Source organism: Phoxinus phoxinus, assembly GCF_949152265.1.
Source record: "Phoxinus phoxinus genome assembly, chromosome: 18".
NCBI classification, from domain to species: domain Eukaryota; kingdom Metazoa; phylum Chordata; class Actinopteri; order Cypriniformes; family Leuciscidae; genus Phoxinus; species Phoxinus phoxinus.
Window position 1 is genome coordinate 4,798,852 of NC_136893.1, and position 14,794 is coordinate 4,813,645.

Consider the following 14,794-nt stretch of genomic DNA (forward strand, 5'->3'; position numbering starts at 1 on the left):
GCAATGATCTATTGCTATCGCACCACTTTTCACACTAAAATATTAAAGAATTAAATCGCACACACTGCTGTAGAAAACTTTTTTTTTTAAAGAAATTAAAAAGATTTATTGTGCAAGTATGCATTAAATTAATCAAAACTGACAGTAAAGACATTTATAATGTTTTTATTTGATTTCTATATTTAATGAATGCTTTTCTTTTTTTTTCTATCCATCAAAGAATCCTGAAGAAAATGCATCACAGTTTTCAACCTTGGTGAAGAAACCAGAAATGTTTCTTGAGCAGCGAATCATATTATAATGATTATAATGAATATTATAATGATTTCTGAAGGATCATGTGACACTGAAGACTGGAGTAATGATGCTGAAAATTCAGCTTTGATCACAGGAATAAAATACATTTTATGATATATTTACATAGAAAACTGTTATTTTAAATTTTAATAATATTTCACAATATGTCTTTTTTACTTTATTTTCAAGCAAATAAATGCAGCCTTGATGAGTATAAAAGTACTGTGTGTGTGTGTGTGTGTGTGTGTGTGTGTGTGTGTGTGTGTGTGTGTGTGTGTGTGTGTGTGTATATACACACATATACATAATGTAGAGCATTTTGCAAGCTACAGTGAGTTCAATGTACTAAAAATCAAGACTGGGTAATGTTTGTAATTGTTTGCATGCCATGCAAGCTCACTGAGCATTTAAAGAATGATGAGAATTCAGCATTGGACTCTGTTGATTCTTTGACACATTTAGTTGGTTCAGACAGCGGTTTAACAGCACTGGATTCAGGATGTGTGTGTTCATGTGTCTCTGTTCACATGTGAACACATTTAAGTCATTCAGAGCTTGTAACAAACCTCTCAACTTCTAGTAACATTGTCTTTAAAATGATTAAAGAGTGACTAAGAGTTTTCTTAACTTCTGGGGTTTTTCCACAACTGGGGCCAGAACTTTATCTAAAACTACAAGCACAAAGACTTGTTTTTCAAGCGGATCCGTTTCTTGTCGACACTCTTCTCAAGCATTGGTATGGCAGTGAATTATTCTCACTGTGTAAACCTGCAGCTTTATGCATTTAAAGAGATAAACTTTCAATATTTTCTCAGTCAATCCAGTTACTACATCTGCAAAGACAGCAGTGGAAGTATCCACAAAACTAAAGGTGCTTCCAACGTCTAATGTGCCAATACAACCCTAGAACGTGCCAATACCGCATCAACACAGTCAAATATTGACTTTAATTACATTCGTTTTAATTTATCTCAATGTCTGTAATTTATATTCTCAGTATATGAGAGTGTGTATGTGTATACAGTTGAAAAGCGTGAGGAATGTTGGATGGGTGTGAAACTTGACTGCTCTGTTGGAAGAGCTTGTTGAGGTCGAGAGAGGAGGCGCGGAGTGAGTCTTCTGGGGTCGAGGAGGAGGAGTGGGCGGCTCCTCAACCTTCTTCATGGCATCATCTATAGAGGTGCTGGAATATGACCTGCGGGTAACGGTAACACACACACAAACACACACACACACACACACACACACACACACACACACACGAGAGAGAGAGAGAGAGAGAGAGAGAGAGAGAGAGAGAGAGAGAGAGAGAGAGAGAGAGAGAGAGAGAGAGAGAGAGAGAGAGAGAAAGAGAGAGAGAGAGAGAGAGAGAGAGAGAGAGAGAGAAAGAGAGAGAGAGAGAGAGAGAGAGAGAGAGAGAGAGAGATGAGAGAGAGAGAGAGAGAGAGAGAGAGAGCTTGTTAAAAAATATCCCAACCTAACTCTAACCCACACACTAACCTTAAAAGAAAACTTTTCTTTTTTACAAATGATAATGTCCCCAAAAGGTTTTAGAAGATTTAGTCAGGTTTAGCTCACTTCAAATTTAATAGTTAATAATAAAAATAATGTCTTAAGAAATTCAAACAAACCCTGAAGCCTGTGTTTTTATATATACAGAATCAAATGTATATCCTAATTAATAATTCATAAATTATATATGCACTACTGTTCAAAAGTTTGAGGTCAGTATGACTTTTTTTAATGTTTCTGAAAGAAGTCTCTAATGCGGCTGTATTTATTTGATCAAAAGTACAGTACAATCAGTAATATTGTGAAATATTATTACAATTTATAATAACTGTTTTCTATGTAAATATATTTTAAAATGTAATTTATTCCTGTGATCAAATCTGAATTTTCAGCATCATTCCTCCAGTCTTCAGTGTCACATGATCCTTCAGAAATCATTCTAATATGATGATTTGATGCTCAAGAAACATTTATGATTATTATCAATGTTGAAAACAGTTATGCTGCTTCATATTTTTGTGAAAATACATTAATACATGTATTTTCAGGATTCTGTGATGAACAGAAAGTTCCAAAGAACAGGATTTATTTTAAATAGAAATCTTTTGTAACATTATAAATGTCTTTGCAGTCAATTTTGATCAATTTAATGCATCCTCACTAAATAAAAGTGTGTATTAAAAAATTGACCCCAAAACTTTTGAACGGTAGAGAGATTTTACCTGGGTCGTGTTCTTGACTTCATATTTGCGTCAAGCTCTTGTGGAAAATCTGTAAAACATTTGTATGTTAATTACACAGTGACACAGTAAAAGTATTATTTCTGCATTAAAACACGAAAGTAATTTCATTTAAAAAACAAACAAAAGCATCAGACTTCATTCTGTTCAGAAACAAAATCTTGAAGAGCACCAAAGAGTATTCTTCTTTTATTTACCTGTCATCTACAAGAAAACCTGAAGTTGTGAGACGTTCCTGAGCTGAACTGCTCTCTCACATCTCAACAGAAACACTGAATCTGAACAATAGAACATCAAACACACTCGATAGCATTGATACTATCCAAACAATCCCATCTGAACACCTCGAACAGGCCTGTCTCCTATCCCATCATGCACTGCGGCTTGACCAAGACTCAATATTAACTTTTATTCTCTTTTCTACCAACACTAGGGAAAAAAAAGCGTTTCATAAAAATCATCTTGGAAGCAAAGTGCAGGTCAACATCGCATTGAAACTGAAGTAATAAAGCAGGGAGAGTGCGGGATTATTTGTGAACGCCCAGGGATCTGGGCACTTCAATAAATATAAGCTGTTATGGGATCAGAGCAGACTGCATGAAATATCAGAACAAAAGGTCAGCGCTGTGGATATAACAGGATTTGTGTCCACGCCCAGAGGCGCTGAGGGGTTTTACTCCATAACATCACACCCATCAGCAGAGAAATAACAAACAGGCTTGATCTGAAGACAATAACGGCTGATTTACCAATAGAGCCGTTTAAATCTCATCATGCTTATCATGAGGAACAATTCACCCAGAAAAGAAAACTCTGTCAGTATTATTTACTCATGTTGCCAGAAAAAGTAGATATTTTGCAGATTGTTCATGCTGCTCTTTTCCATACAAAGAAAATGAATGGACACTTTTGAACTAAAAAAAACTTTTTAGGTTTAGGGGTTGTTTAACTTGGAGCACTTTGACTCGGCGCAGTAATGTCATCACTCCTGATGATATTACTGTGATGATATTACTGCGCCGAGTCGAAGTGCTCCAAGTGCTATTCCGCCATACATTATAGTTATCCTTTTTAACCGGCTTAGAAAAACGCCACATTTTATTTTGTGTCATCATACTTGGTTGTGTAACTACTCGTGTAACTGTATTTAAATAGGGAAAACGTGGAGGTGTTTGGTCGCTTCTAACTTCATCTCTGTTTGGTCCCTAATGAATGAACTGAGCTAAGCTAAGTGCTATCAAAGTGTCACCGCGCGCCAGAGCGATTAAATGCACGCACTGAGACAAGAGAGGTATGTATCAACTCGTCTTAGTTAAGGGAATAACAGTTTAATATGAAAAAACGGTGGAGTATCCCTTTAAAGCTGCAGTCCGTAGTTTTTCCTCGTTGTCGCCATCTCTGTTCGAAATCTGCAATTGCAGTTATTCACGGAATTATCAACTTTACGTGGGTTGTGCCTCGGCATGAAAACATCATGAATCCGATGTTTTGAGGAGAATGTGCGGCTGTCAGTCGCCGCGCCGGTGTGGATACTGGCATTCACAATCACAGTTTATACTTTTTGGAAGTATGACCAACATAAGAAGTTTCACTATAAATGTCATCTGAACAAGTACCGATAAGTAACATCCACTGTTCTGAACAACTAAGGGGAAAAAAAGCCTTGCTGTTTTGTTTTTGACATAACACTATCTTACGGCATCAGAAGACTTGGAATATAACACATACATAGTATGGACTCCTTTTATAGAATCAATGCTTGCATTGTATGGAAAAGAACATCTGGAAAATTCTGCTAAACGTTTATGCTCCACAAATGAAAAGTCATAGAGGTTGGACAAAAGTAGGATGAGTAAACGATGACATAATTGTAATCTTTTGCCTGAGCTTTTTCTTCTAATGTACACAGACAGTAAAGCTCAGGTAAATTAGAGGCTTTGGGTGATCTGGTGTGGGTCAGGGGTGTGTGCTGCGCCTCAGGACAGTAAGTCACCTGGTTTTAAAGTGCTGACACGCTGGATTGGCTTCTCATGCAGGTCTGGAATTCTCTTCGGGCTGAATTCTGCTGACACAGCAATAAAATAAAAAAAGCACAATAAGAGCAGTGAAATAGGAACATCTGCATGAGAATAATAATGAGTTTACATGGTGCCCTCTTAAGTGTGGAAGAGTGGTCCCAAAAATATTTGCACACTGAAGACACTGAAGAAATGGCATTACATTAGATAATTAAATATCAAAGCAAGTGGCATTTACAGTACTTTAAAGCACAAACACACTTAAAAAAAAACTTTCACTTTAACTTTTTCGACGCCAAACACAGAATTTTCTGTGTTTTACCGTTATACGCTAGGGGGCGCTATTACACATCTTCTGAAAGAGCACTGAATCTCCTGATCAAAACACATGCGAAGAAGAAGCAGAAACAAGCGACCTCATATGTAATATATTTTAATAATAAAGCGATCATCAACATTAAAAAGCATATAAATCAAAACTGCCTAATGTTACTGAATGAAATGTTGACCCAGGATGAGTTACAAGACTGTGCAAGCGTTAGGGGTGTTGATGGACTCGATCCACTGCATCTGTGTGTAGATCAACTTTCTGAATCTGATCAAGTAGTTTTTGAAAAAAAACACAAGATTTTTCTCAGATTTTTGCTTTTTTTTTTTATGAAACTTACCCATATTCAAGAGTTGATAAAAAAGAATGCATTAAGCTAGAATAAAACCAATTTTCTTTTAGTTTAAAAGCAGAGGTTATGTTCCTTCTTTTGATGTATTGCATGTTCAGATATTGATACAACAAAATATTCTGGGGCCCATGAAGTTTTTGTGAAAATGATCAAAAACGCTGGTGATGGCTGGCAATTTCTTCTTCTTTTTTTTAAACGCTTTTTTTTAAACGCTGGCAGGGAAAGAGTTAAGTTTGACACTTAAAGGTACACTATACAACTTTTTTGTTCAAAATTAACAAAATTGAAATGAGTCAATACAGTAGATCATCAATCATTCTTCCAAATCGTGTTTTTGTCTTACCCAGACGTATTATAAGTGTGGATTTTAGAGCGGTCGGGATGGTTTCCGATTGTAAGTTGTGTACATGCGCCTGTGTGTCTCGTCAGATCCGTGAACAGAGTAAAGTTGCTCAGGCTGCTTTGCCGTGTGTTTGGTAGGGGTTGTTTGTCACAACGAGCGAGAAAGGTTGCCATGAACACGACAACAGCTCGTAATAAAACAAGAATCAAAATTTTTTGATGATGGCGAGGACTGAGGGATTTGAAATGTTGTAAAAGCGACGCGGAGATGATAGTGTTTTTATTACTCAGCATGCGAGTAAGGTGTTTTATTGAACAGATAAATGTGGCTCTTTAACAAAAGTGAATTGTAAAGCATTATCTATTTTGAAGGGTCATTATGGTTGTTGTAGCGCTGTGCTGGGATTTATTTTCAAGGAAGTACCGCGTCTATTAATGAGTGTAGCTACAGTAACGTCTTCAGCTTGAGATCCTTTCCATCTAACCTGGTTATATCTCTTAAGCCTAGCAGTGAATGTTTTATAAGCAGTAGGATACACATATTCATCCGCACAGTCACGCAGTGGCTTAAATGTCCAAATACTTTTTTAGGCCACTGTTTAAAACACATTTCTTTTTTTCCCCCTTTAATCCTGTTCATGATTATTGAGGTCTGTCTCTGAAGTCATTACCCGGCTTCCTGCTTTCATCTCTCGTGTCCTGTTTAGCGGTCACACCTGGTCTAGAGGTCATCTGAAGGCCAGACGAACACATTTCCTGTTTGGGAAAATGAAAAGCCAGCACAAAGTGACTGATATGAGCGCATGTAGAGGTTTACTCGTTTATAAGGGGTGGACAAGCTGGATCTTTGTCTTTTTGAGATCTCATATAAGACTCATTAGCACCCTCTGCCTTCAGCCAAACAGACATGCCTAGAGAAACAGAGTTATAGAACTACTTATAGCTTCTTTTATTATTATTGTTATGAAATGAATGCATGCTGTTTTATATTATTCTTGTAAACTATTATTGTTCTATATAGAAGCTATAAATGCAACTAACTAACTATCCTCATCACAACAAACCAGCGATGATATTGTTAACTAAAATTAAAACTATAAACATTTATTTATTTGTTTAAACATTTATTTAAAGGTTTTCATTTATTGAAATACAGCAGAAATAAAATAGAAATATTATATAAAAATAAGAAAACGTACAAAAAAACAAACAAGAAAATGTTAAATTGGCAACTAACGGTTTAAAATATTTTGAAGTTAAAGTACTAACATTTTTAAAAGTAAAATAGAAATAAATGAACACTAAATAGAAATTTTGAAGAGAATAACAAAAACAAAAATTGAAATAAAAGCTGAAAATAAAAAAGTAGCCAATTGAAAAATATTAATAAATACTATCATAGTATATAATAAAATGTTGTTGTTTTTTAGCAATAAACAAAAAAAAAAGCGTATTTATTGATTGTTCTTTTGATGCGTTGGCGATATTGTGTGCCGATCATCATGCCAATTTTGATATTAAAAACCACAAAAGAGAGACAGAAGGAGAAAGACAGAACGCAATGTGCGGAACATTGTGATCTTGGCATAAATGTTAAATGAAGTTCTTCTTACCAGTTGATTGGCTCCAGGCCTCATATTGTCATCAAAGACGATGAGAGGTTGAGTCGCCTGTACAAGAACCACATTTAGAGCTCAGTTCAAACTTGCTCACATCTCATGGTTGCATCATAAAACATAATACTGGAAGAGAAACCCTAAACAGTTTAGACTAAACACTTCAGGTGCAGACACTGTTTTAGACTGCGTACCTCAGATGGTGGCGCTGTAACCACACCTGGTTCCACAAAGCCCGGTCTCAGCGTGGCGGGGAGAGTTTCAGGAAGGAGGAAACCATTTTTCCGGGCCACGATCAGATGGAAGGCAGTGCAGAACTCTGGGAAAGTGAGAGCGCCATCCTTGTCAACATCGCTCAGCTCCCTGAAGGACATAGAACAAAAAGTGATTGTTTTTTCAACATATGTAAAGAGACAGTTCATTACATGTTTCGGCAGAACTGAGGGTTTATCGTCACCATATATGCGACAGCTCTGGAATCGGAAGCTTCGACTTGGTGAAGAAGTTTTTTGCAACAGTTCCTGAAAGGAAAATCAATGCAAACGTCAAAGCGTCCAGATAAGAGCATGAATGTGACAGTATGAGCAGTGTTTGTGCAGCTCTTACCCACGATGAGAGCGCTCAGGTCAGGCTGGAGACTCCTGAACTGGATGGTGTAATATTCCCGCTGCTCCTCTGTGATCCTCCAGGGGTCGTCGGAGTAATCCGCCTCGGCTCTCTCCACCAGCCGCTCCACAGACCCAGCCTGACCCACACACACAACCTCAAGATGTCAAGTACAAATACATATGCCTTTCATTACTTCTGAATGTTTTATTTGATAAAAATGAATACAAATGTAACTACTTTTTAAAAGTAATTTGTAATCCTTGTATAGCAGAATGTAATTAATTATAATACAAGCTTTTTAATTTCAACCTAGGAAACACACCATCAATGATAATATCTTTCTATTATTTCTTAGAGGATTTTTTTTAGCATATCTTACTATAACTAACTTAATGCACAACTATAAGATATTTATAGTTTGATGTCACCTTGAAATCAATAAATATAAATATTTTAAAAATAAATTAATCTTAATATTTGTTATAGACAGACAGATTGATAGATGGATAGATAGATAGATAGATAGATAGATAGATAGATAGATAGATAGATAGATACTGTAGATAGACAGACAGACAGACAGACAGACAGACAGACAGATAGATATATAGATAGATAGACAGATACTGTATATAGACAGACAGACAGACAGACAGACAGACAGACAGACAGACAGATAGATAGATACTGTAGATAGACAGACAGACAGACAGACAGACAGACAGACAGACAGACAGACAGACAGACAGACAGACAGATAGATAGATAGATAGATAGATAGATAGATAGATAGATAGATAGATAGATAGATAGATAGATAGATAGATAGATAGATAGATAGATAGATAGATAGATAGATAGACAGGTAGACAGACAGGTAGACAGACAGGTAGACAGACAGACATAGATAGAATGACATGCATCCAAATACAGATTGATGGATGATAGATAGATGGGTAGATACATTTAGATAAAGTAGTTGGTTACTTAAAGTAAAAATGCTTTTTAAATCCATGTTTAATGACAGAAAAGAAAAAGAAGCCCACTTCACACCAGTGTTAATTTCGTTGACGAATAATTTTCGTCATCATTTTCGTCAACGACATTTTTTCACAGACGAAAACGAGACGATAACTAAATAAAAACCAGTTTTAAATGACGACAACTATGACGAAAATGTATTGACATTAGATGTTTTCTACGGGAATATATCATGGGTTTGGAAATTTTTGAGAAATTCTAAATGAATGCATTACAATTTAACTAAACCCATTCGATTTTAGTCGACTAAATCTACTGTAGATTTAGTCGACTAAAATCTTATTGTATTTTGTCGACTAAAACTAGACTAAACAATTCAGATGACTAAAATGTGACTAAAACTAAAATGGCATTTTAGTCAAAAGACTATGACTAAAACTAAATCAAAATTTGCTGTCAAAATTAACACTGCTTCACACTACTGTAGCTTGAAAACATTTATAAACATCAACACAATAATGCGTCAGTCAACTGATATTCATCAAGCATCATGGAATTATGAAATGCTTAAAAAAGATCACATGATCAAAATGTTACAATAAATAATAAGTGATTTTTGCAAGCGACAGTAGCGTGTGGGATTTTTACATATTTTCTGGACATCTTACACTTGTGCATGTAATCATTCGGGATGTGATGATTATTGATCTGTTGTTTGTAAGCATGTCTATCCAAACACGGGACCTGTTGGGTAATGCATGTGCTCTGGCGTGCTATTACTGATATTCAAGCAAGAAATGTACAATTTTAAAAAAGAAGTGTCATGATGTCTGTCCTTATATAACACTGACAGCCAGAGTTCTGTTGGATTGTCCGATCGGCTGTCGTGAGGAAATACTCACGCGTGTAATGACTGGCGGCTCCGGCTGAGGCTTCAGAGAATAATGACTGGGAGACGAGTTTTCCTGAGGAACACTGGGACGAGACGGCACTTTCCCGTCATACGCTGTGAACGAAAACCAGAAGATGAAAGAGTGAATGTTTCAAGGTCAACACAGACAAAAGGACTTTACAGCTGATAGCGTTTCCAGTACCGTGATCAATGTTTTTGGCATCTAAACATTTGATGGCACTGTAAATGATGCACATGACTGAGAGAAATGGCATTAAACCCCATCAGCAGATGCTAGTGAGATAAAGACGCCCGTTTCAGACTCGATGGAATAATAAATGGGAAAAAATGAAAGAAAAACAGTGATTAAATGCTGAACGAGCATGAATTATTCAGAGTGAGGTCATTGATTGCCATGATCTTTGATATGACTGTAATCTGAAAGGCCTGACGGCACTTTGATCTGGTGAATGTTCTTTACATCTGAAGCCCTTCCAGAACATCATGTCTTTTATGTGTAGATTTTAAATAAAGTATTAATGGCCTCTGCTGACTAATGAAGAAAGCTGATCCACATCCGATAACGCTGACGTTTCTCAGTTAAATTCCGGAGTTAACAATGAGATAAAAACACTTTCCTATCGCAGCGGTTTATCCCTCACTGAGACCATCTACAGTTAATATTTGCTTTTGTTGAGATTATTGAATATCTGTTTATTTGGACACAAAAATACTGCATGCTTAATAAACACAGTCAAACAATGATATAATGATAGACAGATAGAACGATAGATAGATAGAACGATAGATAGACAGACAGACAGACAGACAGACAGACAGATAGGTAGATAGATAGATAGATAGATAGATAGATAGATAGATAGATAGATAGATAGATAGATAGATAGATAGATAGATAGATAGATAGATGCACTACCTTCTACTGTGCTGGAGGGGGCGCTATTGTATGTGTGATTAAGGCAATCTGTCCTAATTTTGTATATAAATTAATAATTTCTCAACTATTGCATAATTTGTAATTTTGGCTTAAATTATAATCAATTATAACAGAGCATCTCATAATTTGGTAAAAAAAAAATTATAAAATGTATTTTTGAACAAATGGATAAGAAAGTTACAGTGCAAAATTGCTTCACTATTTTTATTTATTTATTATTATTATTTAGAGTGCAAATGTCCATGAGGGACAACTATCACTAAACGAAGCACACTCAGCGCGTGTTATTAAATTAAAGGATAATTCCGGTATTTAACACCTTGAGTCTATATTGTAGTTTGTTTTGGATGAACAAGAGTGGTGGACAACATTTTTTTGACAATGGTTCCTCTCTCGAGTTTTTGACTATAATAGAATTGGCCATGGACCCATTTAACATTGGAGTCAATGGGCATGTCCGAAAATGTCATTAAAACAGCCAATAATGTTCGTTTACAAAACTGTGCAACTCACCGAGTGATTAGTGATGTTAGTTGATGTTCCAGAAACAAAAAGTGTTGCGAAATACAGTTTCTGTCGTGTTTTATTCGTCATTTTGTAAAATCCCATTGAATTCTGTTGAAGGACTGAGTGCTCGAAAATGACGAATAAAACACGACAGAAACTGTATTTCGCAACACTTTTTGTTTCTGGAACATCAACTAACATCACTAATCACTCGGTGAGTTTAACAGTTTTGTAAACGAACATTATTGGCTGTTTTAATGACATTTTCGGACATGCACATTGACTCCAATGTTAAATGGGTCCATGGCCAATTCTATTATAGTCAAAAACTCGAGAGAGGAACCATTGTCAAAAAAATGTTGTCCACCACTCTTGTTCATCCAAAACAAACTACAATATAGACTCAAGGTGTTAAATACCGGAATTATCCTTTAAGCGTACCGCTGTGGTTATATATGCAGGCTCAAGGCATTTTCTCAGGAAAGCATGAGAGTGTGTGTCTATGTTTCATCAGATCTGGCGAGTGTGTTGTGCTGACTGTCGGCGGGCTGAAGGACTTGTGACTCAACAGGTGTGCGATTAAACGAGTGAGATATCAATACGCCACAGGAGAGCAACAATTAGACAACTGCTTTCTGAGGGCTCAAGGCTGAACGCTCACAAACACACACAGCTGTCTGACAACCACGACTACACTCAGTGTGTGAAACTTGTGTTATCTAATAACAGCATCACGGTGTGTGCGAGTGTGGAAATATCTGCTCTCACTTTTCCATTGGGATTGTTGGGAACAAGAACATTATCAGGATCTTGCTGAAGAAATGCCTTGATACAGCATTTTAGATGAGCATTCGTCCTATAATTTAATGATTTGAGTATTTACTGATGCAAAACGATCATCTATAAGTAAAAATTTTCAGCAAAATAATAATAATTAATAACATTAAAAAAAACTCTACAGGTAAAAAAAAAATATTAATAACAATGATAAAAAAACTACATATTCTGGTTACATTGCAAATTAAAATTGCTTTAAAATGTGGGAGCAAATGTTTATGCAAAATTATTACAATTTAAAATAATAGTTTTCTATTTGAATATATTTTTTTTAAACTAATTTATTCCTGTGATCAAAGCTGAATTTTCAGCATCATTCCTCCAGTCTTCAGAGTCACATGATCCTTCAGAAATCATTCTAATATGATAATTTGCTGCTCACGAAACATTTATTATTATTATCATCAATGTTGAAAACAGTTGTGCAGTTTCATATTTTGTGGAAACCGTGATACATTTTTAAAGGATTCTTCAATGAATATATATATATATTACTGTTACTTTTGATCAATTTAATGCATCCTTGCTAAAAAAAAATATTAATGTCTTTTAAAAAAAATACTGCCGCCAAAATCTTGAACGGTGAGCATTTTTAAATAAAAAGCATAAATTTCCTGTCATGTCTAGGTCTGGATGCGGAATGACTGACAGTGACTCTCACCCAATAGCGTGTCTGTTCCGTTTCTCTGTGCAGCGTATGGATAGTTGCGATAGGCTGACGGTGAGCGGGGCGGGGAGACGCCGGGTGACCGCGGTGGAGACCACGCCTCCTGTCACATACAAACACACAATAACTGTAAGGTGCATAATCAGTTTTTTTAATACAGTCATGTACACTTGGTTTACATTGCCAGGTTATTGATTTGCATATAAACCAGTAAATCAGGTTACTTCAACAGACACATGTTTGTGTATTTGTGTGGATGTAAATGTGCTCAATGTTGCAACGTTCATTAAGAAGTGAACTCAAATCAAACTATAAAGCAGCTCTTCAGAAGACAATAGTGTCATTATTCAGCTCATTTCAGCTCAGTTCAATAATATTAACAACATAAACAATCAAATTATTAGGCGAATTTGTAATTATTCCGTTTAATGTTGATTCAATTCAGTTCAATAACAGTCAAAGATTAAAAATTCATCAATTATGAAACAAATTCGATTCAGCTATTAATCAGGAGACAATCACACCATCACCAAGATGGTTCAAGGTTCAAGTTTTGTACTCAAATGATAGTGTCAGTGCTGTCAAATCAATAATATTACTGAATATTAAGTGTCTTTTAAAGTATGAGAAGCTGTCTGACCTGTTTGTCCATGCTGGTGTCAGGGTGTCTCGGTACAGGTCTGTCTGCAGGGGGACGAGGGGCGGAGCCTGGACCTGAGCCCAGGATGTGCGGCTGGCTCTCATTGGCTGAGGGGTGATTGGCGTAACGCATCTCAAGCTCATTCGTTATCCCAACAAACACAGGAAGAGGAAGTTCTGTGGGGAAAGATAAATGACACTATGTTCAGGACAGCACACTGATGCTATTTTCCCAGAGGATTCAAATACAATTCAGCTGTTTAATGCAGCTAAAGGTGCCATACACGCATTTACACAACAATTGCAGAATGTAAATGGCCTATTACATGAAAATTAATACATTATACAATAAAAAAAAAGCATTATTAAGGCTGTAATATTATGACAAATTGTTGATTATTGCACTTTAACAAAATCATACCGGAACATTCAAATCTGTGTTTGCGCTGCAGCTGAGCCAGAGAGAGCCGTTTTTACAACTACACAGTATCATTATTTCTGTCTTACAATAATTCAAATTATCACAAAAATCCTGGGATAAAAGTTTATAGTTCGGAAAAACATTGAAGTCTACAGTAGCGATGAAAATTGAACAGATCCTGTAGGTGGCGACAAGTGACTGTTAATTATTTCTATTTGTCATTGAATCATTCATTCAAGAGATTTGTTCAAAAACGCTGATTCATCCAGTAATGAAACAAGAAAAGTATTTATGAGTGAGTCATTGAATCATTAATTCAAAAGATGTGTTCAAAAACGCTGATTCATCCAGTAATGAAACAAGTATTTATATGTGAGTTATTGAATAATTAGTTCAAGAGACTCTTTGAAAAACGCTGATTCATCCAGTAATGAAACAAGTGAACTATTTATGAGTGAGTCATTAAATCATTTATTTAAGACATTTGTTTAAAAACGCTGATTCATCCCGTAATGAAACAAGTGAACTATTTATGAGTCATTGAATCATTTATTCAAGAGATTTGTTCAAAAACGCTGATTCATCCAGTAATAAAACAACAAATGAAGTATTTATGAGTGAGTCATTAAATCATTTGTTGAAACCAATATATTTTTTTAAATCATTCTAATTAATTAAACATTTTTCAATAGACTGCAGCAAAACAATTTTCAGATTCGTGCAGCTCTACTTACTTTGTATCTGCACTTGATTGTTTATGATGAGGGAATTTTTAAGAGTGTAAAATTCAGTCGGTGAGCTGACAAAAATCCGGTTCTTTCAGTGCAGTCTAAACGCCTCTGATTGGCTATTGCATTCATAAGCTCAACAGAAATATTTCTGATTGGGTATAATGCTCAACACTGTAAAAATAAAAAACACGTAAAAGGAAATCCGACACGATATAAGCAGATTTAAATGTAATACCACAAAATTGATTTCACTTTAATCGTGCACCTGTAATAGATTCAGTTTAATTGTGCGGGGCATGTTTTTCCCTCTTATCTTGAATTTGTGGGGCATTTCTCTTCATTCTGGT

General features: G+C 35.7%; 1 protein-coding gene across 1 annotated transcript in view; it reads right to left on the minus strand.

Annotated features, from left to right (window-relative positions):
* The window catches only part of reps2 (RALBP1 associated Eps domain containing 2), a 43,319-nt gene that overhangs the window by 14,661 nt on the left and 13,864 nt on the right, over positions 1 to 14,794 (minus strand). The window contains 12 exon segments of the mRNA XM_079588340.1: positions 1,363 to 1,407; positions 1,410 to 1,492; positions 2,532 to 2,580; positions 4,543 to 4,611; positions 6,261 to 6,345; positions 7,203 to 7,259; positions 7,400 to 7,568; positions 7,663 to 7,726; positions 7,812 to 7,950; positions 9,698 to 9,801; positions 12,651 to 12,759; positions 13,297 to 13,472. Of these exon segments, the coding sequence (XP_079444466.1) occupies positions 1,363 to 1,407; positions 1,410 to 1,492; positions 2,532 to 2,580; positions 4,543 to 4,611; positions 6,261 to 6,345; positions 7,203 to 7,259; positions 7,400 to 7,568; positions 7,663 to 7,726; positions 7,812 to 7,950; positions 9,698 to 9,801; positions 12,651 to 12,759; positions 13,297 to 13,472 (1,149 nt within the window).